Source organism: Drosophila ficusphila, unplaced genomic scaffold, assembly GCF_018152265.1.
Source record: "Drosophila ficusphila isolate 14025-0441.05 unplaced genomic scaffold, ASM1815226v1 contig_106, whole genome shotgun sequence".
NCBI lineage: Eukaryota > Metazoa > Arthropoda > Insecta > Diptera > Drosophilidae > Drosophila > Drosophila ficusphila.
The window spans coordinates 12,609,960-12,634,034 of NW_025063993.1; the positions used below are offsets into that span (position 1 = coordinate 12,609,960).

Here is a 24,075-nt window from a genome sequence, read left to right on the forward strand (position 1 = left end):
ATTACTGTACAAAGTTGGGCGCTTTAACCATAGGCCATAAGTTGTTCGTATGTATAAATCGCTATAGCTATAGCTCTCTACGACTACGTATATTAATGTATGTATGTGTGCCTTGTATAAATATATATATATATGCCTAGACGTATCCATATCCGTATCGTAATATATTACAATGCTTGCTCAAACAAAAGGTTCGGTAAAATATATATCGAAATGTCTGGGGTTCCGTCAACTCCACAGCAGACCCTCTATAAGAACTGGCTGCTGTTGGATTTTGGGGGGTCTTTTCTATGAGTTACGAGTATTGTATATATAGTAATTCATTCAGTCTCACAAATAGGAAAGTATTATGTGTGTCGCTTATTTTAGTAGATTTCGGTAGCTGTCTCGAAAGTTGTAAGTCGATGAAACTATGGCGAAAATAAATAAAAAGATAAGATTCAGAGTTTTCGATAAAAGCTCAACAAAATATTGCACAAAATAAAAATAATCATGATGAGATGATTGCACAACCAACAAATGTGAGATTTGAACCAAACGATAAATAAAAAATCAATTTTGTGTTTTTTGTATAATTTTGATTATCTTCTTTTATATTTTCCATGTATGTAGGCTTGTCTCATCCTTTCTGCGTTTTGCTTTTCTTTAGAAATATTATGCGTATATATATAAATATTGCATATGCTTAGAAATCTAGGGCTAGCTTAGATCTAGATCTTACGTGGCTAACACATCTCGTCGTCACTCTTTCCTAGCTCCTGCTTGCTTTGTATCAAATACAAAAATACAAAAACTTTTGTATAGTCTTAGTCTCAATTATCGGGTTTTCTTGCGAATTTCCCCGAACTCCCCACCTCCCCTCATCTCGTACTTTACAAGACAAATACTTAAAATTACGAATTGGTGTTGTGTCTTACAGATCGAAGCCGAGCTCTGGGCCCAGCCTTTAATATACAGACCTTAGAAACTATTTTATTAATATGCTAATATGCTAAATAGATTTATGTATGTATACTTAAAGCTAGTCAGCCTCATTAAGATTATAAGCTTAAGTTTAGCTAAAGATTTCAATATATAATATTCAGACGAAAACGAAGACTAATTGAGAGCGTAATTTTGGTAAAGTACAATACGAGCAAATTTTTTGGATTCGGTTTTTTTTTTGTTTGTGGTTAAAGGAGTTGGAGGAAGGAGTTGAATGATTAAGGCGCAAAAGTAGTTGGGGAAATATCCTAGAGTGTTAGACTAACGTGTATATATATTTTATATATATTTAGTGTGGTTTACAATATAATTCATGTGTTTCAAAATACAAATACAATCGTAAATGTAAATGTGGACAAATGGAAACAGTCAAAAGCACCGATTTTTCAGCTAAGTTTTCTTTACGTTTTTTTTTTCGTTTGTTGCTTAGTTTTTATATGTTTTTCTCCGTAATAATCATAGTAATCATAATAATGATAATGGTAATGGTAATCCCTATAGGTCTACGTAATTATATATAGCTAGGCGATACTAGTTCAACAGATGCCGAAATAAGGTTTCCTCCTATGTACAGTTTTGCTATCATTTGTTTGTTGCTGCTGTTCCGGTTGTGTATATTTAATAAAATACATATAAATATATATATATCCGTATGTATAATAATGATATATTCATATATAAAATACGTATATAAGCTTTCCACGTGTTCTGTTCTTATTGTACAGAGATGATCGACTCTAAGCAAATGTTTTCGGTTACTTTTTGTTTTTTTTTTCCGCGGGATTTCAGTGCTAACGAAATTCAAATAAGGCAACTTGAATCTATGTATTGTATGTATGTGTAAATGTATCCTTATTTATCCTTTAACTGCTAACTGTGTAATCTACGTCTAAAGGTGCGCGCCTCAACAAACAAACAAACAAACAAACAAACAGAGAGGATGAGAGAACAAAACACAACTGGAAAATCATCGAAAGTCAAAGTTCTAAATGCATTTTCTCTCGTTCTCAGTTCTCAGTTTTTCCGCAAAAATTCTCTTCTGCTGCCGGCTCCATTTATTCTCCCATTAACAATCGCTTTCTGCTAGCCAATTTTCATCGTCCTTTATATGTACGCTGTGTGTGTGTATATATATAAAATATTTATCAAAAATAATATGCCTTTAGTGCTCTCCTGCCATGCTGATAATGATGAGAAGAAGAATTCATGGGTTTGCCGATTGGTGAGATCTAGTTTTCATAGCGCGAAAATGAGTTTTCAATTTTCAATTTTCAAGGGGGGGCGGGGAAGGATCAAAAATTTTAAGGGGTAATCTTCAACTATATACAACTATATAATAATACCGTTACGTTTACTTGTGCTGCGTGTGTTTTCTGTTTTTTTTTTTTTTTAAGGGTATCGTCTGTCTGTCGTCTGCCTGTCTGTTCTTAACTCTATTTGATTTTATTGCACTTGGATTCCATCACTTCCTCTGGTCTGCAGCTGCTCCTCCTCCTTTTTACTTCATATCCCATATCCTGCTTGGGTTCTACGTGCACTCGATGATCATGGGCTGGTTGGAGGACTCGATGACCGACGGTCGGCTCTCCTGCGCCTGAACATGCTGCCCATGCAGATACACTCCCGATTCTGGCAGGGATTTGAGTCCCTTGGGCGAGTGTTGCTGCTGCTGCTGTTGCTGTTGCTGCTGCTGTTGCATCTGCTGCAGCGAATGCGGGTGGCCGTGTTGCAGCAGGCGGTTGGGCGACGGCTGCTGGTGGTGCGGCGGCGGTGGTGGCAACTGGCTGGCGGTGGTCAGCAGCATCGGAGCCGGCCCCACCGAATGCTGGGCCATCAGCAAGTGGGGCGGTGGCACGCCCTGCTGCTGGTGTGGCTGCTGCTGCTGATGTGGCTGCTGCTGTTGTGGCGGCAAGTGGTTGCCCAGGGGTATCAAACGCGGTGGTGATTGGCCACCGTTCGAGAGGTGCCTCAATCCCGGATGAACAGCGGGATGCATGTGCTGGGTCAACTGCTCGTAGGCTTCCCGCGAGTCGGGTTCGGGATGGTCTTTATCTGCAGGAATAATAAACACAACTGTTAGTTGGAATTCCCTACAGATTAAAGTTATAGAAACCTACCCAAACACTCGGAAGTTGCCGCTGCTGCCATGGCCAGTTCCTCCTCCAGATTGTTGGGCTTGCAGCTGGTGGTCTTCCAGTGGGTCCTCAATCCCGAAGCACTGATGTACTTCTTATCGCAACCCTGACACACATACGGCCTGTCATTCGTGTGCAGTCGCTTGTGCAACTTCAGATGCACGAACTGCGTGAACTTCTGGGGGCAAAGGTCACAGGCATACGGCTTCTGACCGCTGTGCAGCCTCAGGTGCGTCTTCAGATTGGAGGTGCTCGAGAATCGCTTCTTGCAGATGTCACACTGATGCGGCTTCTCGCCGGTGTGCACCAAGTGATGCTTCTGCAGGTGCGCCAACTGGGTGAAGCTCTTCGTGCACACGTTGCACTTAAAGGGCCTTTCCCCGGAATGGGTTCGCAGGTGCACCTTCAGGTTGCTCAGCTGCCCGAAGGTCTTGCAACACACATTACACTCGTAGTGCATCTTGCCATCTTTCTTTTTGAGTGGATACGGCAGCGATCGGTAGCCTCGGGAAGCCAAGGAGTTGGGACTCAGTGGACTGCCACTTCGGGGACACGAGTTGCCATCGGGACTCAGGCTGCTGGGTGGCGAGATCCTCAGGGGGGACAAACGCTGCAGGGGAGTGAGCGGCTGCATCAGCGGATGGTTCAACATCTGGGTGCTGGTCTGCAGCAAATGCAAATTGGAGGCGGAACCCGCTCCGCTCGAGGCATTCGACTGCCGGTCGAAGGGGGAATGGGAGCTGTGTGGCGGTGAGTGGAAGGTGGAGGTGGCCGCTGCTCCGTAATGCGGATAGCCTGGGTAACCGGGACTCGGGGAGTGACCACCCGCCTCGCCAGCTCCCAAGTAGGCCGCATGCCTCGAGGGCGAGAAGATCACATTGTGGTGATGGTGACTCGGCGGCGGTGGCGAGCATTCTCCCTTGATCAAGGTTGTCCTCGACATTTCCTGTTCGCCAACCACCACGGCGGATGAGTTGAGCTGCTCGGGATTCTGTCCCAGATTGGAACTGCTGTCGGGACTCACGGCATTCCCGTATCGCTGCGATTTCTTGTAGCTGTAGGCCATCTCCGTGGGCGAAGTCGGTGGCGGAGTGGCCGCATTCGCCTGGCGACAGGCATTCGCCGCCGCAGCTGCCGCCTCCAGGCGATGCTGGCTGGTCAGGATCGTCTCCAGGATGCTCGAGGATGGCTGGCCGAAGCGCATGTAGCGCTCCCCTGGTGGATCTGGTTCGTAGTAGGGTTTACTCAGTGGGACAATCGTTCGTGCCTGACCTCCGGAATTGTGTTCCAGTACAATGACCGTGGAGGATGCGGGCTGCTGGTTGGCCTGCTCCCTCTCCTGGATCCTCTCCCGCTCCCTTTCCCTCTCCATCATCAGCATGTGCTCGTCGCCCAGGTGGGTGGTGGTCGAGGGGCAGATGGAGTCGGGTTCGGGGTGCATCGCTTGGTCCTCCTCCTCCTCCGGCGGCAGGGACATCTCCTGGTCCACCTCCTTCAGGCTCGGCTCCTGTTTCACGCAGCTCTTGTTCTTGAACTCGTACTTTAGCGGCATCTTCACCTTGAACTTCCTGTACTCGTTCTTGTCCGTCTCGCAAATGGGCGTGGCACTCGGCGGACTGCTCATCACGCTGCTCGTTGTGTTGGCCATCACCACCGCGGGTGGCGAACTGCTCGGCTTCTGGGCCTGGGCAATCACCGTCTCCTTCGGAGCAATCGCCTTCTTGGAACAATCGAGGACATAGTTGTGCTCGCTCTCGCTGTCGCTGGAATCCTCGGGCGGCGTGAGTCCATCCTCGTGGCACTCGTTGCTGTGGTAGCCCTCGTCCGATCGCACCGATCTCACGCTGCCATCCTGCGGGGTCATCTGGTGGTCCAAGCCGGACAGCGGCGATCCCGCCGTATCCTTGTCGCTGCTGGCCAACGGCGATCGATCCTGGCCAATGATCACAGACGCATGTCGTCCGTGCTGGATGTGCGGATGGTGGGAGCTGCAGGAGGAGGTGGTGCTTACGTGGGCGGGTGGACTGGAACGGCGGCAGCACTGCGTGGCACTTGGGGGCGGGGGCGTGGCACCGGAAACGGAAGCGGCGGAACCATTGCTCCCATTTGTGGGAACATTGCCCGCACCCACCGGCAAATGGAGACCCATCACGTAGGTGATGTGACTCACGGCCACATCGGCGGGAATTTCGGGAGCTGGCATCGAGTATCGCGGCTTGCCCGCCTCCCCCTCCGCCGCCTCCTCCTCCTCCTCGTCCGCCTCCTCCTCGGCTTCCACCGCCTGCTTGCAGGCGCCGAAGATCGTCGTCTCGGGATCCACATCGTAGCCCAAGCGACTGGCGAAGTCCTTGCAGTACCACACCATCAGCTCCTCGTTGGGCAGGATGTCGCGGGTGGTGTAGAAGTAGATGTTCTCCTGGTGCTGGCAGGCCACCAGGTTCATCACGGACAAGCTGTACGCGGAGGCCACGTAGCGCATCCAGTTCGACTGCGAACGATCCGAACCATCCAGATAATAGTAGTCATCGTCCTTGAAGATCTACGGAATCAAAGAGAGCAGGGAAAAAGGGGATTTTAGAGAAACTCTGGAGCAGTGAAAATGGAAAGGATAACGACACAATAAGCACAACAAGGAAAACAAACAGAGAGCTTACTACAAGGAAGAAATATTTCGTGATGTGTTTATAAAAACTTTTAAAAATATTAAAGTACCCTTAAATCGAATCAGTAATTAATTATTTAAAATTAATTTATTTCAGTTTTATTTATATAGTACATATTTTGAAATAGTTTTATTAAATTTTAGATTTAAAAATTTTTTTTTTTTTATAACACATCACATTAACATAGATCAAATTGAGCAGTGCAAGGATCGTTAGATAAATAGTTTGTGCTGATCGGGGAATTAGTTGGGGTAGCTGGTGTAAAGTTAGGGGTTAAAGACAACAAATAGAAATCATAGAAAGCATAAATCGTGAGTGGTACCTTAATATTCCCGTAGGTTATGTGGCGTGTTCCCTGCACCTGATTAACCACAATCAAATCGAATTGTTTCCAAAATGCATAATATAATTTTGAATTTATGTTCGGTTTGTTTTTATTCATTTTTTTTTATACATATTTGTGTTGATTTTGGTTGGGTAATTGTGGGATGGTTTAAGATTAGATCACATGAAATAAAAATTAAAGAGAAACGAGTTGGTTAGTTGCATATTTTATTTTGTCAGCTGGATGATTTGGATGGGGGAAGCATGTTTTAGGTGATTCGAAATGACACTTAAACCTCTTTTGGGAGGAGTTGTGACCAAAAATATGGCAAACAAAACATATGCAAATGATTTAAAAGCCCACAACAGATGCTTAGCCCTTCAAATAAGTGAAGCTCATAAGGATATGAAGATGCTTACCCGCCAGAAATAGCGCGCCTTATTCTTATCATTGGGATAGTTTGAGGTTGGAATGCCTTCGAATGGGCCGAAGCGAGTGCCACGTGGGATGACCCCGCTGCTCCAAACTCCTTCAGTCTGAAAGTAGTAAAAATTGAGAGAAAAAAGGGTTAATTTGATGATTTATTAGATTTTTAAGAGTTTAATATAACATATAATTTATCTATGAGAAAATGTTTATTTATTTATGAGAAAATGTTGATTTTTTTTGCTACACATATTTTTATTTCAATTGTTAGGATGTACTTTAATTTATTTTTTTTTTTTATGGTAGTGATATTTTTTTAAAATTAATTTCTAGAGTTTTTTAATTGAATTTTTGTTGTTATTCTACTAAATATTATATAATTTTGTGGAAAATTGTTCTCTTACCTTAACATTTGGCGTTGAGTAGACCATGGATGACTTGAGTGTCAGGCTGCGCGGCAGCGTTTTGTCCGCCCGATTGGGCAGTCCCCGCTCCGCCTGGACATCCGGCACCAGGTAGACGGCCAGTCGCTCGAAGTCCTCCTCCCGCATCCTGGTCACATCATAATCCTGGTTGCCGTCCGGCGTGGGACTGCGACTTCGACTGCGACTGCGCGCCCTCCTCGCCGACAGCTTGTGGTGCGGATGCGGATGTGGCTGGGCATGGGTATGGGGATGCTGCGGATGCGGATGCTGCGGATGTGGGTGCTGATGATTGAGCGGATGGCTGTGGGCGGGATGGTGGGGCTGATTGGCTGCCTTCATGATGGCTCCTGGCTGCTGATCCTGCGGATTTTGTGGCTGCTGCTGTTGCAGTTGGTTGTGGTTGTGGTTGTGGTTGTGATGTCCATGCATGGCGACTAACAGCTAGATTGTTTGTTGTTTTCCAAAGGCTATATATATATGCTGGTATATATATATATAGGGGTATCAGTGGTTGCTGCTTATTCTGCTAGTTGTGGTTGAAGTTTTACTTGATCTGGAAAGGCACAAAGGAAGGGGACGAAATGAGTTTTAAATATAGACACAATTTGGCGCTATAAATAGAGGCGCCTATCACCCTATAAAACCGTTTCATCGCCCCCTCGAAAAGCTCCTCTTGCACAGTGTTGCATTCGTGCAAAAAAGCTAACTACCCAACGAACTGAGCGACGAGTAGCGAGTGAAGAAGGGGTCGTCGAGAATGGGGGGCGGTTTTTGGGTGGCTGGTGCAGTTCAAGATTGCGGCCTTAATGGAGGTTACACGTTCACGTTCAGGGGCATCCCCACCCCATCATCACCGGTTCGAAAACGAAATGAAAATTCCTCGAAGACAACTCACTTGAATTATCCTCCTCAATTTGGCTGCCGCTTGCTGCATTTTGTACTCTCGTTCTGCATTCGCATTTGGTTTTTCTCCTACATTGCTTTCAAAACTTATTTAAAATATTTTTTGTGTGTTATTTCTGGGTTCTTAATTATTATAGAGCTGCTAATTGATTGTGGATTTTATTTTGTTGTCGCTGTTGTTCCTCCTTGCACTGTTTTCGGTTTTTTTGCTTTTCATTTGAATAATTTGTGTGTTGGGCCCGCAAATTACGCATCACTTTCTGTTTCGTTCTCTCGTTACGCATACGCCGTGTGGCCTGCCCACCGCCCCGGAATAATTCTCCGGCTGTCCGGCTTTGCTTGACAATCTACGGCGGACCTCCTGCTGCTCAGCCAGCATTCTTATTCGCACTGCACTGCGGTATTTAATTTTTCATCCAAATTCGCCAGGCGGAAGTGAAATGCAAGTGCATCTGCGGCCGACGACAACGAAAATGCGAGCAGAGATTAAAGCAAATATTTGTATTTATTAATTGTTTTTCTTGTATCTTTTTTTTGTTGCAGTTTTGTTTTTCTTTTTTTTTTTTTGTATTTTTGTGAAGAAGAGCTAGGGAAACGTTGACGCCGCCAACCGAGAGTTCCTACTACTGACCCACATCCAACCGGCATAGACCCCAAAAAAGCTCCAAATTGCAAGCCCCATACACACACGCACACACCAACAGTGGAACCAATACAGGGACATCAACCGGCATTGCACCAATACGAGCTGCACTGCATACACGAACGCATCCCGCAAGAGATTCTCGCTCGGAAAGTTCTCCGCCAAAGAGAGAGAGACAGAGAGAGAGAGAGAGAGAGGGTTGGGAAGCGCTTTCGGGCGAAAGCTTCTCGCTCGGTGGTGCTAGTGGACTAGTGGTTGCAGCGGTGGTTCATTGGTGGTTGCATGTCGATTATTTTAAATGTTGGTCTTCCTTCGCTTTTTCCCTCCTCGGACATTTTCAGCTGCGCAATCATGAATTTATTGTGCAAGGCTGGCCATTTAATTCCTTCCTAGAAACGACAATGAATTGGGTTTTTGGATTGGCTCTTCAGCAATTCGTTGATACGAACAAAAATGGCTTGATCACTCCATTTTGATTACATAAATCAACAGATATATCTTATCGTTACTAACAGCTTATAACTTTTTTACCTAATAAAAAGTCCTGCACAATTCCTAGAAATCCGGAAATAAGGAACGAGAACCTTAAATAAATACAATAAATTATGTTGCATACTTCCGTATGTTGATTGCTCTTAAAAGGGATTCTCCCCATACAAATCCTCACCTATTTGCTCGAAATTAGCAGGAAATTCCAGGAACTCTCCTCCTTATCGCCGTACTAAGCCCCACCATTAATTCGAAATGTTATCGCGCCCCCCAATCAAGTTGAGTGCAATCGCATAACCAGGAAGTTCACTTTGATGGCCAATGGTGAAGTGGGGTTGTTGTGGACTCACCCAATCTGTACAGATATATGAACAATAAATACGGCTATTTGTACACCATATTGGGTTTCAACTCCCCCGTTAAGTTCTCAAGTGGCCGAAAAGGCGCTACCAAGTGGCTCTGATCCCGTCCGCTCGTCGAACTGCACGCACGTAGAATGCGAATTGCGAATGTGAATTTTCCGAGCCCCGGCGATCAAAAGCGACACGGATGCAAAATTGCAACACTCTACGTGAATCTGTCTGTATGTCTGTATGTGGATGTATGTATGTGTGTCCGATGCACTTGCACTTGCACTTGCACTTGCGAATTGCATTTTGATTCTATTCTGCGAGTGCGGAAATGTGCGAAAACGATCTGCAGAAAGTGATTTCTGGCTGCTCGTGATTTTCCCATCCCTTGTGTATTTCAGTTATTTATTTTTTCCTTTTTCTTTTTTTTTTTTTTTTTTTTTGTTCTTTTTGAGTGGGCTTGCCAGCTGGCGCCGTCAGCCAAAAATATGCAGACGAAATGAGGAAGATAAAATCTCGTGGGTTGTGCGAGATACTTTCGATTTTCGAGAGGGAGGGGCGGCCCAACCCTTTGCGCAATTACAGATGCGTTCGAGGAGGCGGTGGAGGAGCAGCACTAGGAAGTCGAAAGTCTTGTCATGCATACCGCTGAAAAGTCAACAATATTCTACTTAAATCAACAACTGCAATCGTGAGCGTAACTGCAGCAGATAGCGCGCCAAAAAGCTTTTCGCTATCGCTGTGAAAATGAAAATAAACAGCTGCACTCACACGCTCACGTAGGCATTAGAAACAAAAAGTAAAAATCGCTTGGCGCTCTGCGTTTCTAATCATCGCACAATTGCATTTGAAGGACACACACTCGACGCGAGCGAAATTAAAAATAAATAACGTACACAGACCAAGACATAATCATAAAAATGAAATAAAACAGCGCCGAGAGAGACGCTGGCAATTGGTCGGAACAGCAAGCATTCAACATTCAGCATATAACATTCAACTTGAACGCTGACGACCCGTGATAAGCGCTCGGCCACATTGCGCATACGCCATGTGTGCCGCAAGTGAAAAGAAAAAACTTCCGCGAAGCTCCTATGCTCGCTCGCTCGCATGCATCGATCTTTATCAAATTGCAACGCGGAAAGCGATTCCCACTGCACAGAGCCCAAACGAACCGAACCCCAAATGGGGTCGGAATCGCTCCCTCAAGGACAAAGCGAACTGTACTAACCGCACTAGAGCACTACCTATATGCATTCCTATATAATATAATATATATATGTGCACGTTCAGCTGATAACTGCACTCTGCCGAGGCGCCGCAGTCATAAATTGCTAGCCATCCCGCTCTATCTAAGTAGGAAATCACCGGAGCTAAGTAGTTTCAATGAATAAACAAATTTAACGATGTATTTTTTCAAGTGTAATGTAAATATTTATTGTTTAACAGTGTGCAAGGCATGGAAGTTCTAAAAGGGGGCCTTTTGTACTTTAAAATAAATAATAATTGTTATGCAGGAGTTGCGATTTATATAATTAATTTTGGTAATTAGTATACTACCTTGTTTTTATTTCTTTTTGATTTAATCTCTACAAATCGCGCTAATTATTTGTTAGAGGGGTGACACAAAAACCGAAAAAGCGGTTTACACCAGTTTATAGCACAATTTTGAAGCTTATTGATTTGCAGTTCAACGGTCTCTATTTGTTTTGGTATTTCTGTTAATCTTTGCAATAATAAAAGCTATCGAAGGCGGAACCAGGAATTGTAGAATTTGTATTTACACATTCTTAGGTCGTTCCCCATGGTTTCTGATCTATTATGGCATCGCATTCGCTACACTTTCAATACGGTCACAGCGTTTTTAGCCTGGGATTCGCTTTGCATGCCCAGTACTTCGATGTTAATCCATATTTTCCATTGTTGGCCGAGATGATTTGCAGTCATTCAGTGGTGCCTCCTAATACAGGGTGTGTGTGTGCGACAGAGAGGGCACCACCCGGAAATGTAAAACGTACCCCCTAACATTTTGAACGGGGGTCGAAAAGGGGGGAGTTCGCATTTAGTTTTATGTGCATGCAAAACGAAACGAAAAGCGAAAAACGAAACGCAGGGGGTGGTGAGGTGGGGCAGCTGATAAAATAAAATTGTGCACTATTTGTTTGTCTCTCTCTCTCTCTCGCTCGCTCTCCTCTGTCGTCTGTGTAATAATAATTTGTGTGAGCTTTTCAGCGAAAAAAGAAGAAGGGAACAAAGGCGAAGGGGGGGATGGTGGGGGCAGTGGGAGGGCGGGGCGTTCGGCTAGAGCATCATCATCATCATAACCTTGAGTCACAAGTCGAGAATGTGCATGCGAATTGAATGCGAAAACAACAAAAATTGCCGCATTCGTCTCACTCATCCGCATTGCAAAATAGAAAAAAAAATAAAGAAAAAAAACAACAACAACACACACACACAAACGATGGGAGGGGGTGGTGCGCAGTGGGTGTGTGCAGGTGATTATCTAATCAGAGTGTCGTGAAATTAATATCAGCATTTCAAGGACATTGAACAAAAGGTATGCCAGTTATTTTTATGCTGATGCCTCTGTGAGCACACGAACCACCCACAACCACCACCACCACCCACCCCACCCATTCATAATCCACCCCCTTTTGGCTGGTTAGGTATTGTGTTGCGGTTTCGTTGCACTTTAACCTTGAAAACGCTGTGCATTCTTTTGTTTTTGTTGCTGCCATTACTTTGATCTGCGCATGTGCAAAACGAGTGCATTCTCCATTCCACAAGCGAGAGTGAGAAAAGGCGATTGAACCGCTCCCACTCCGGAATACTTAGGCGATTCCCACTGTACAGTTAAGTCGTTTCGCATTTTGGCAGTTAATAAACGTAAATTTTAAATCAATTCAAAAATTCACTCGGACACGAAAGAAAGCAACAAAAATAAAAGCGAAAGTATATTAAACAAACAAATGATAAACGCAAAACGATTATACACATTTTTTTTCATTTTACCACATTCAATTCAAATTCTCCGAAAACAAATGCAAAAACAGAAAGTATTTATTCATTCATGCATTTTATTGTTGTTGAAGATAATTGAAATAAATTAACGATGTGTTTGATTTTCGTTTTCAAATGTGTATAATAAATTCATTAGGAATTCGTTCAGTTATTTGGTTCAATTTAAATAAAATTCTTTTAAGATTTGGTTCATTCATTTTGATTATAAATAAAACAAGCCTATATCTTCTTGATTATAACCTGGTTTCTGCTGCTCTACTAAATTATCTTGTTGTGCTTTACTAATTGTTTTTCAATTTTACAACTGCTTTTTGTAAATGATAATAAATCAATTGTGTTTTTTATGGTTTTCCTATTATTACTATTTACTAAGGCTTTGAGTGTGCCCTTGAGTCGTTTGAATCTGTATGTAATCAGTAGTTTGCTTTGACGTAGGTCAAATAACCATAAATTAAGTACTATTTTCGTAGGGGCTACCACCCTCTTTTGTCCTGTTCACCCCTTTTCAACATCATTTTCCTTATCAATGCAGTTGACTTTTCGAGTGTTTGTTTTCTAGCTTCGTTAAGCTTTTGGTTTGCACTTTGCTGCCTTATCAGTTGGCAATTTTCGCCCTATTGCGCAGTGAAAGTTTTCCATTTGCATGCTATTTCTGTTGTTGTTGTTGCCGTTCTTGATATAATAAATGTAAATGTGTTTGTTTGCGGTTTAATTGCAAACGATTAAACTTTGAATTTTAGATTGGCGATAGAACAACAATGGAAAGCAGTTGAAGGGCATTTCCGGTTATCGCATTGTTAAGTGTTCTACGGCGATTCAGTGAGCAAACAGAAAATGTTTATATTTAGCTACTGGTTCTACGTTCAAGTCCTCCCATGGCTTACATCATCTAGTGGACAAAAGGGTTAACGAACCCAAAGGTCAAATGCTTTTTACCCAGACTCAGACTCAGACGGCGACGTCGACGTCGACGCAGGCAGCGGCAGAGGCGCAGACGATGAGGCAATGCAAATTCAACTGCAGCCAAATGATGTTGCCTACGATGATGTCATGGCTACCAGCAAAGGCTCGAAAAGGAACAATACAATATTGCACATTTATCCTGTGGCGAAAATCAATAAACCACAAGCTGAAGAACAATTAAAAGTGGAGAACTTTTAAGTAGAAAAGTGCCAGCCGAATGGCAAGCGAGCAACAAAGATGAGGCACACCACAGAAGGTGTCTTCTCGCTGTGGCAGACGGATCAGGACACGTTACAGGAAGCGGCTTAAATCCATAATCCTGTGGGCGACACATTACCTTGACGACAGTTCCGAATGGAACGACAACAAACACGACCTACGACAAAGCGATTGAAAATGCGCATAAATTCGACAAAGGAGCAGCCAGTGTCTGCCTCCCATTGGCAAAAAAGGGGGCGGGGCCGCAGGGGGGAGGCGAGAGATTGGTTGCCAGACCATGACAACAACAAAAAAGTCAAAGTAAAAAAAAGCATACACTCGCACAGGGCAAGAAAAAAAAACAAATACAAGAACAACGGCAACAAAAATAAGGGCCAGACAACAGAAAAGGCGAACGACCCTTTTCAGGCATTTTCAGACGCCAGACGACGCCATCAATGTGGATGTGACTACACTGGGAAAAAATGCTTCCTGTTTTGGCTGGATGTATGCAAATATACATTTAAGATTTTTTATATCACTTTTCTTGACAAAATGTGATTTTGTACGAAGAGCTTATTAACATTTACTTTGATAAGTTTTTTATATCCTTGTTTCATGCCAGAGTAATAAAGCTTTATTAGCCTAGACTAGAAACAACTTACAAATATTTAAAAAAATAAATATTCCTGTTAATATGTTTACAAAAGTTGTTCTGTTTTAAGATTTCCATTAAAAAATTAATAATGATTATTCACGTATTGCCACAAAAGGTTAAGGAAACAAGTGGCGTATGAGTAATGTTTTTTTACAACTTAATGCTGGCTGTAAAGTTTTGCCGAGTGCACTCCGTTATGTTGGGGCAGGGCCCAGGCTGCTCGCTCAGTCGACTTCGGCTCATTATCCTTTTCGCTTTCCATACATAAATCGCTGGCGCTGCGGCTGGCGTTCAATGAACTCCGCCGGGCACGTACGGTCGTCGTACCCGGGCAAAAGGATACACACCCAATACGGAAAGCGAAACACACACAGGACGACGACGACGTCGTCGATGCCGCCACCGTCAACGGCGGCAGAGCAGTTGGCCGAAGCAGCGGCAGCGGCAGAGGCGAAAGCAGAGAAGCAGGCAGCAGACAGACGCGAAGGTCCTGCGAAACTTGGGTTGGGTTCGCTGCTCCTTTTGGTCCTCGTGAACGTGGACTTGACAGTGTGCAGCGCGGAAAAGTCCTCTGCTGCCGCCGCTTGGCGAAGGAAAACTCCACTCGTGGCTGCGCTGCCGCTGAGGGCAAGGACCTTGCCGACTGCCAAACCGCCAACTGCCAACTGCCAACTGCCGACTGCAGACTGCAATTGAGCCGAGCTTCTGCGCCGACGTCATCGTCTGCCCAGGCAGGCGCAGCAAAGTTTCACTTTTAATTTTTTCCACCCATTCAGCAAAAGCGCCGCACGAACCAAGGCCATGCGTGCGAAAGAGACAACGGCTGGTGTTTGTGTCTGGGATACAAGGATATAAGTTCGCCATTGGGCCGCTTTTGGGTTGGGTTCCTCCGGGCGGACTGCATTACTGAACTGAACCGAACCGAACAGAACAGCACAGAACAGTGGAGAACAGTAGAGAACGGAGTTGAACTGAACTCAACTGAACTGAACTCAGCCCAACCGAACTGAACTGTGTGTGCAGAGAAAGGTTGTTGAACTGCGTCGGCAGAGGCAGAGGCGAACTTTCACAACGACAGGCGAAACAGGGAGTCAGTGCGCTAGGACATGGTCAGCACAAAAGCAAAAGTAGATTTTATGCTAAAAAAGGCCCTAACCCTTGCTTAACTCATTTGGGGTTATAGCTACATTTGAACTCAGAAAACATGTAAATTGTATCCTTAAGGAGACCCCCAGTTTTACCCTAAGATTCTTTCAAAATAAAATAAGATTTAACCCCCTTAGTTACCTTTTTCTTTGGTTATTGCACAATTCAAACTCAGTCTCTCTGTGTGTTATGGCCTCAGTCTTAACGGCTCTGTGTTTCAGGTGTTGGCCAGTTTTTGGTGGCTTTTTAAGCGCGACTTGAAGAAACTGATGTTGGCGAAGGTGTCGCGAAAGTAGATGCGATCGAAGTATAATGGTCTGCGCTGATCGTCGTGTGAACACATTGCACCAATTGGTGGTATCTCGGGCTCCTTAATTAGATACATTGACTTAACACTTAACTAACGCACACTTAAGCACTCTATATGTACTATTCTTAACGCTTTTCGTTTGCTGATGATTGAACACATTAGTGGCTGGCTTTGCTCAAGCTGTTCGGCCTTAGCATTTAGCAACTATATATAGATGGATATACTATATATGCACGGGGTCCGTTTTTCATTTTGGTCCACGCAACACCGGCTGTGCCATGAGACATGACCTGCCCAACGCGCTAACATCCCGAGTCAGGACTGAAATAACGGGCTGCAAAAGCTGCCCAGCTCCCTTCGATTTCAGCCAAATGCGGCAGCGAACGTTGGCTGCAACGCCAACTGCTCTGCCCGCCGATTGCAGACAGTAAACAAGGTGGTTCTCCGACGGGGGGGCGGACGGGCGGCGGTGGGCGGTGGGAGGCCATTGCTATTGGCACTTGCACTTGGCACCAACTGAACTCGCCCAGTGCGAAACAATAACAACAAGCCGAGCGGCAGAATGGCTATGTGGCAGGCAGCACAGCAGCAGCAGCGTAGCAAGGGCGGCACTTTTCAGCAGAGCTTCGTTTCGGCCAACATCGGGTTTAAGTTCGGGGCTCTGAACACAGAGGGTGGATCTCTGGCACTGTGCAGCTTTGTCTGGGCAGAAAAAAGCCACAGCCGGAGTTTATTTTCAAACACAAAACATGTTGGCTTAGGTCAGGAGAAGGATTTTTGGGTAACAGAATAAATATTGCTAAAAAAAAAGTAGACAATTTTAAGATTCATTCAAATGAAATATTTCATATTCAAAGCTCCTGCGCAATAAACATGTAGTTCATGAAACCTTCAGCAAATAGAATAATATAATGGTTTAAAAATATCTCGAGGATAGAAATGATTTTTACATAACTTTACTTTTATTACAAAATAAATCAAATCTAATATGTAGAATTTTTTATTACTTGGTTTAGTTCAAATTTCTTTGAGTGCATTTGCAGACCATTGCAAAGCTCTCAATGCACTCTCTCGCTGCACTCTCTTTTCTAACCCCATTCGACTCTCTTTCTGCAACGCATGCTCTGTTTATGGGGGTTGTGCTGCATTCGATTGCAAATTGACCGTTGACAATGAACTAGAGCTAAAGCCGGAAGTCTCGCTGCCAGGGACATTATGCAAAACTATTTGCCGCCGAAGAAGACCACTTCAAAGTTCAGTTCTGCGGTGTCTTTGTGAACTTAACCGCCAGCAAAGTAATCATAAAGTACGCCAAGCACGTTTTTTAATGGCCAGCGACATAAAACTGTAAAACCGAAAAGTAATAGGTGGAGTACAGCCGGTGAATATACCGTTAGGTTAATAAAAAGCCATTTTGTCATAGTCAAATTACGAGGGGCCGGTAAATTGGGGGATTACGTATTCATGGCGCGTAAATGAACATAATTTGATTTCCACTTCTATAGAAGGCGGGGAGCTAGACAAAAAACACTGGCCCATACAAAATAGTTAACCAACTTAACCGCCCCCATCCTCTGGATTCTTACATCTCACTTGTTATTCTGACCCCCAATGATCGGTCGGTTCTTTTAACAATGCACTGCCAGAAATTTTACTTTATTATAAGAGATTTTTAGTAATAATAGAAAAAGTCATGATTTCAAGCCAATAAAATTTACTTAGAATTCGAAAAATAAATGGAAAATAAATAAAATTTTCAATATGTTAAGAGTGTCATACAAATTATAATAAGTCAATTCTGAATTTTTTCTTCGAGTGCCCAATGTCACAGTCTATGCACCAAAAACAATAACAACACCGACACCAACAACAATGTGGGCATTTACAGCTAAACACGATAGTGTCAAAGCAGCAACAACAATGGGCGACAAAGGCAACCAAACAACAACATTGACACAGAACCTGTCGCACCAAAGTTCAACGTCAAGAGCGGTTCGTAACTCGGCTTCGGCTCCTAACTTCGGCTTTGAATTTAACTTCGGCTCATGAGCTCGGCGCATGCGCATGTGCTCTCTCCTCTCTCCGCAGTGCGTGTGTGTGTGTGTGCTTTGGTTATAACGCGCTTGAGTAGGTCGGTCATTGAACTTGTTTTCTTTTCATCCGCTGCTGCGCTGCCACTTCTTTCGCTCCATTCTTTTGCTTGGCCACACTTTCTTCCTGGTTCGCTCTTTTTCCTTCTACCTGCATGCTTGCCACCTGTGCGTCGGCGTTCTCTTCAGCGACTCAACTCTCTTAACCCGGGAGGCTGCCGCGGATGACTTGGCAGCTCTTCAGCCTCCCCAACTTCCTCATGTGCGTGGCAAGTGGCCAAGGTAGCAACAATTTCAACCGAAGATGCAGCTCCCGCAGAAAGCAAAAGGCAAGAAGAACCGCCCAAGGTAAGACCACAAGCGAGTCAATAACCCTGGTAGTAAAAAATAAAGCTGGCCAAGAGTAAGAGTGATTTGATTCCCTTTTCATCAGGCCTTAGAAGTGGCAGAAGAGCAGAACATAACAACACCGAACAAAAAAGGGGTCTTTGAAACATTCAATTAAACCAGGAGCATTCCAAGAATTTGTTAATGAGATTCGTTTCTGGTTTAAAGGTATAGGGCGTACTTGCAAGTCTTGACTAAACTATAATTAATATACATATATGTCAAGTAAAATCTTATTATAATTACTACAACAAATTGAAAGGTCTCAACAACTATAACAACTGTTAATAAAAAACAAAGGAATCTATAAACTCGGTAAAGAATTCTATGATCTGAATATTGTATTTTTGTTCGATTTGATTTTATGAAATTTCTTTTAAATAGATCATGTATAAATCTCTTATTTTCAGTGCAGTGGCAGAAGAACTGCCCGAGTGCAAGAACCTTTGGCTTGCTTCAGTTGAGCACGCTATGTGCCCATGAGCATTTGCCAGTTGAACGCCCTTTTCACGGCAAATGATTCCCGATGCGCGATGCCTGTACCACCGGGAGGATGAATCGGGGGATCCGGAGGAGGTGGCTGGGATAGAGGAGCTGGCTGTTTGCAACCTGCCCCAAACCCAAACCGAGCCCCTGGCCCAAGGATGAGCCGATCTGAACTGGTTTCCCCTCCTGGTCATTGGCTTCTTACTCGGCTGCTAGCTGAAGCGGCAGATTCACTTTTCGAGGGGGGTCTTAAAGGAGGGGATTCTCTAATTCTTGGCCTAGGTCCTTGGCCTCTCCCAATCGCTCTGTCTCGCTTGCGCACACAGCATCTTCTTGGGCTCGAAATGAAAACGAAAACCGAACGAAGGCAAGTTTGTTGCCTAAGTCATTTGTTTTGTGGGGTGGGGAGAGTTTGCCTGTGTATGTGTGTGTGTGTGTTTGGCTGCCAGTCAATGAACCCTCGGCATGCGTGCCAAAAAAAGAAAGAACAACAACAAATAATGAAGAATCTAAAACCGTAGGGGAATCAGAAGAATTGCTTTCATACACAAACTTAGATGGGGGCTCATTTAAATTGCAAAGCGAAGCAAGCTGTTTCCAAGCCATACAAGCTAAATATGGGGGGATTGAGATATAACTCATTTCGTATGCCATTCGGAATCGAGTCAGGAGATTGACGACTCTGTGGGAGCAGGTGGGCCATCGCAAGAACTTGGACAGCTGCAACAGCTATTGACCTTGATATTGAAATTATCTTCGTGTGATTTCCAATCGCATTACTAATTCGCAATGAGTTTTGATTTCGGTTTCGATCGGTTTCGTTTTGTTCTGCTCTGTGTGTTCATTCATCTCGTTTTGATTTCGATTTCAATTTATTTGTTTATACAATATTTTATTGCTACTGCTGCTGGCGTTGTTGCTTTTATCGCCGCCTGTTGGAGCGTGTTAGCGTGCGATCAGTTGTCGAGTCATTTAAAGTCAAAGTCAAGGTTTTTCTGCCTTACGTCGCCAATTATCTGTTGCCATCTCGCTTTAACCCTCGTCCAGCCTATAATTCGCTCTCTGTCCCTCTGCCGGCGTATTTACCCCCATTTTGTTGTTTGTGCGATTTGTTTAAGCCCAAACTGGTTTTGTCTAATTATTTGTGTTGTGAGTGCTACATTGTTGTTTTTACTGATGTGATTATTAAAAATATATATATTTATATCTGTATATGTATGTATATATAGGGACAGGAGAGAGGAGTAGCTTTGTATATGGGTTTTCTAATGAAATGCCAGTTCCCATCATTCGGCCATCTCCCATTTGCGGCCAAGAAATTTTAGGTGCTTATGCCATTTTTCTAGCCTGTCTGTAATTAATCATCATACTTTTTATTCGCTTTTTTGGGCTTTTAGCTGAAAACGTGTTCTCGCCCAGTGCGACGTACTATTATATAACCTTTCTATCGAAAATTTACGATTAGCATAAATTGTATGTGAAAGTCTTCATGGCAAGAATAATAAGATGTTCTTGGTTGCTGTGTAACATCATGGTTAAAATTAAACGCCAGTCATAAATTATGATCGCTCGAGTGCGAGATTTAGTGGAGAAAAAGTTGAAAATCAGGAATAAATTCAATCAATTAAGATGTCAATAAAAAAGTTATAATAAAGAAAAATTATCTAAGAATAAATTAAAGGAGAAGTTCCAAAAAAAAGTTCTGGCTAGAAATTAGAAATTAACAAAGCATCAATTTAAAAGAAAAGATTTAATTAGACGTGACTATGATAATTTGTTATGCAACTTATGGGAAAAGAACAATGAGTGTTTATCGTTAAGTCCTAATATAACCTGTTACAATCCCGCCCAAAAATTTCCTGAAGCTTCTCCGACAGACAAACTCTTTCGAAGAAAGCTTTCTTTACAGAACTTTCGGGAACCGAACACCGCTTTTCTAAGCTATGTAACTTCTATCTGTATCTGCCGTACACCCATAAAAACCCTTCGCCAAAAGTATAAACGATCATGATCGTTAGCTTGTCAACTAAATAATTGACTTAGGGCCATAAAAAGATAGTCGGGAAAAAATTGCTAAGTGCATGTGAGATAAATCAACGGAATGTACTCACCATGTTCAGAGTTTAAATGCATATCCGTTCCGTGTTGTTGAGGTTGCTGCTAATGTTGCGGCTAAATTTAAATCCATTACGCAATAAATCCAATCCGAAGCCGAAAAGTGCTTGCTGGCTGTTTAAGTTTCAATTAAGGTGGACACTTTGTTATTCTTAAACTTTTCGAATATAGTTGAGCGAACTATATTTATGATACACAAATGCACTGGTTGTGGGGAATTGAACTAATTTGCTTAGGTCTAGTGGAAATTTGCATAACTAAAGGCAGTCTTATGGATGTCACTTTTTGTCAATTTCTTGTTTTGCACACAAATCACTTTGAAAAGGGGGTAATAGCTTCTTGATTTGAGAACGTTTAGTGGGTGGGATTTTTGCAATATGTATAGTACATAGTCTGGTGGATCAGTGGTCTTTTTGCTGTCTTGAAGCAAGTAGAAGCGTAACGCGTGCGTCTTACGAAATCATGTCTCGATCGTTTTGTTGCTTACGGGAAACTGAAACTACGGATGAGTCGCGGTGCGACTTCAATGTCGATGTCGTTAGAGGCTTCTGAAGGCAGAGCAGCGGCAGCGCGGCGACTGCGCAGACAGATAGACTTTTCAGCATTTCATTACACGGCCTTACGCACACACTCGCCCATCCAGCACTCTCTTCTTTCTCTTCAAACACACACCTTACACACACACACACACTCGGATAGAGAGCAGCTCAGGTGTCTCAGGTTCTTGATCGCCATTTACACTGATCAGATCTCAGAGCTCTCTCTGCGCTCTCTACCCCTCTCTTTCTCTTTCCCTCGCCCTCTCTCTGTCGCTCGCACTGAGCGCAACAGGCCAGAACTTTCATTCAAGGTGAGCGCGCGGGCGCAGGTATCTCTTTGGCAGCACCAACACCACCGCAAATGCCGCCACTCTTTTTCGCACAAAACACACGTACATAGTTCTAAACTTGTCTAACACACAGAAAGAAATGATGATTTGATAAGATTGATAAGACTTTCATGATATGATATGATAATATTAACATTTTAAAATGCACGTTCATTTTGTATATGTACAACAAACATAACATATTTGAGAATTTTGTAAAATAAAGTTAAATAATCAACAATATTTTTTCAAAGAAAACCAAAAACTGAAAGCTTATACCTGTGAAATTGATGTAAGAAAATAACTATACATCAACATTTTCTTTCAGTGCATCCACAGGTTGGCCAGCGAGCGTAAATTGAGCATGCGAGCGTAAAATTACAACACCACTCTTCTAACGAGTTTAGAATCCGCGCAAGCCAAGCGCAACCAAAAGCCATCCGCGGGCCACTTGTTCTCGATTCTCTTAACCCGTTTGAGGTGGCTCTCTCTCTTTTGGCCAGAAGTTTGGCATGGCATGTAATTGGTTTGCTCATGATTTGTTGCTGTTTCAATTCTGCTTGTGTGTTTTTTTTTATTTGGGATATCAAATTTCATGATGCTATAATTGCAACCGAACAATTGGCAAACAAGTGTAGCGCTTAAAAAAAGGGAAGTGACAGTGAGAGCTTTTGCATCACTTTACAAGGCTGTTTATCATTGTGATGGATTACTTAATTTGGGTATTTAAATTTATGTAATACTTTTAAGGAATACCCCATAGAAGGCAAGAAAACCTTGTAGAAAATCCGCAAACTAACTAACACTCGGGCCGATGAGCAATGCATCTCTGTGTTAAATATTTTGGCGACAGGAGATCTAAGTCTCGAGCCCAAAACTTTGCCAATTGAAGTCCGATTCCAAAGTGGAACTAAACTTTTGTAATTGCGTCCTCAAAGAAACCGCATTCAAATGTTTCTATTTTCCGATGGTCGAGGTTTTGGCCCCTGTTCAGTCAGATTTTTTTGGTTTTCAGTTGAATATATTTTACGGTGTTTAATTAATTAAAACTGTACAATCTAAATGCAAACAATATTAAAAGTAAAAGTTGAACTTCAAAAAGCTTGTGAAGTCTAACTGATTTTTGTGCATAAAGCGATAGTCATGCAATGACTCAGGCTTTGAACCATTAATGATCTAATCGATGGCAATAAAATCGCGGTATAACCGATGTGTAAAGCACTCACCGAACAACCACATTTTGAGTAGATTAAAACTTCCTCTATAACATGCCTATCCGCAGTCGTAAAGTTTTGTAGGCACATCGTCAAACCCTCAAAGGAAATAAATAAATAATTAGTGGGCAGAACATTGGATAATGCTAAGTCAATATAATACCCACATACAAAAGACGTTAACGAAAACTAATTGAAAAACGGGCATTTACATAATTTAAGTGTAATTAACAGGCGGAGGGTTCAACCACGGGGAGTAAAAAATATTTTTAGATGCCAAATCCCAACCTTGAACTTTACGCTCGTTGGAAAGATAGACATGAAAGACAAAAGTCAGAGGATTGGGCGAATCAAGAGGCAAATCCGCATCCGTTTGTGGCCGGGAAAAAAGGCCTAACTCATTAGTTTTGGCCACACTCTGGTGCCGCTGCCATCATTCTCTATAAATAACAATTGAAGCATACAAAGTTGGCTTTAAAAAAAGCGAAAGACTCTGTGCGGCAACTGGGATTAAAACCTTTTTTGTTTGCCCATTAGAACGCTTTTGCCTGAAAGCAAAAACCCAGCACGATGGGGTCAATAGATTCTAAAACACCACACGAGCATGAACATAATACTAATAGTTAATACATCATCGCTCATTTGGCTATGACCATGGAGGGAAAGAACTTTTAAGCGGACGAAAAAATAAAAGTGTTTTATGTAGATTTCTTAAATATTCCATAAATCATAGTTATCGGTAAGCAATTCTTCGTTTGTTTAATAAATAAATTTGTTCTAAGTACTTAGTATGGGCTTCATTGGGAAAATATTAGTGGATATTAAAATCAACTTAATAGGGAATAATAATTTATGTGATTTTCAAATGTGTATTCAAGATTACTAATATTTAAAAGCATAAGAATAATAGAAAAAATTGTCTAGTTTTGGAAAGGAAAGAACTTTCAAGTTCACCAGGTAATTTAACTTGTTATTTATTTATGAGTATAGCGCCTGCTGCCTAATCGTGCATCATTAATTTTCGGCTGTCCAGAAAAGGAAAGAACTTTCAACTAAGCGGAATAAACAAAAGTGATTTTGTTCAGAGATTTTAGCATAAACTATTGCGTCTTAGGGAATGGAATCTCGATCAACAACAAATTCTGCCTATCCCATAATTGAAAGTAACGAAAAGAAAGAGGAAGCATTCTCTTTTAAATAAATATGTGTTCGTTTAGGCTAAAAGCAAAAGCCTCTGGGCAACAACAAGTGCGTTTTAGGCGGGACCAAAAAT

General features: G+C 42.9%; 1 protein-coding gene across 3 annotated transcripts; it reads right to left on the minus strand.

Annotated features, from left to right (window-relative positions):
• Positions 1 to 913: 913 nt before the first annotated feature.
• On the minus strand, positions 914 to 21,236 carry LOC108089730. 3 transcript variants are annotated; one of them, XM_017188110.2, is made up of 8 exons: positions 9,172 to 10,585; positions 9,036 to 9,088; positions 7,854 to 8,893; positions 6,938 to 7,511; positions 6,527 to 6,643; positions 6,105 to 6,143; positions 3,102 to 5,658; positions 914 to 3,036 (listed from the first exon to the last, which is right to left on the minus strand). In XM_017188110.2, exons 4-8 carry the CDS (start codon positions 7,385 to 7,387, stop codon positions 2,513 to 2,515), a joined length of 3,687 nt encoding a protein of 1,228 aa, XP_017043599.1. In that variant the 5' UTR covers positions 7,388 to 7,511; positions 7,854 to 8,893; positions 9,036 to 9,088; positions 9,172 to 10,585; the 3' UTR covers positions 914 to 2,512. The 3 variants fall into 3 exon arrangements, with proteins under 3 accessions (XP_017043599.1, XP_017043598.1, XP_017043600.1); XM_017188109.2 differs by lacking the exons at positions 7,854 to 8,893; positions 9,036 to 9,088; positions 9,172 to 10,585 and adding an exon at positions 20,717 to 21,236; XM_017188111.2 differs by lacking the exons at positions 6,105 to 6,143; positions 7,854 to 8,893; positions 9,036 to 9,088; positions 9,172 to 10,585 and adding an exon at positions 20,717 to 21,236.
• Between the last annotated feature and the right edge of the window lie 2,839 nt (positions 21,237 to 24,075).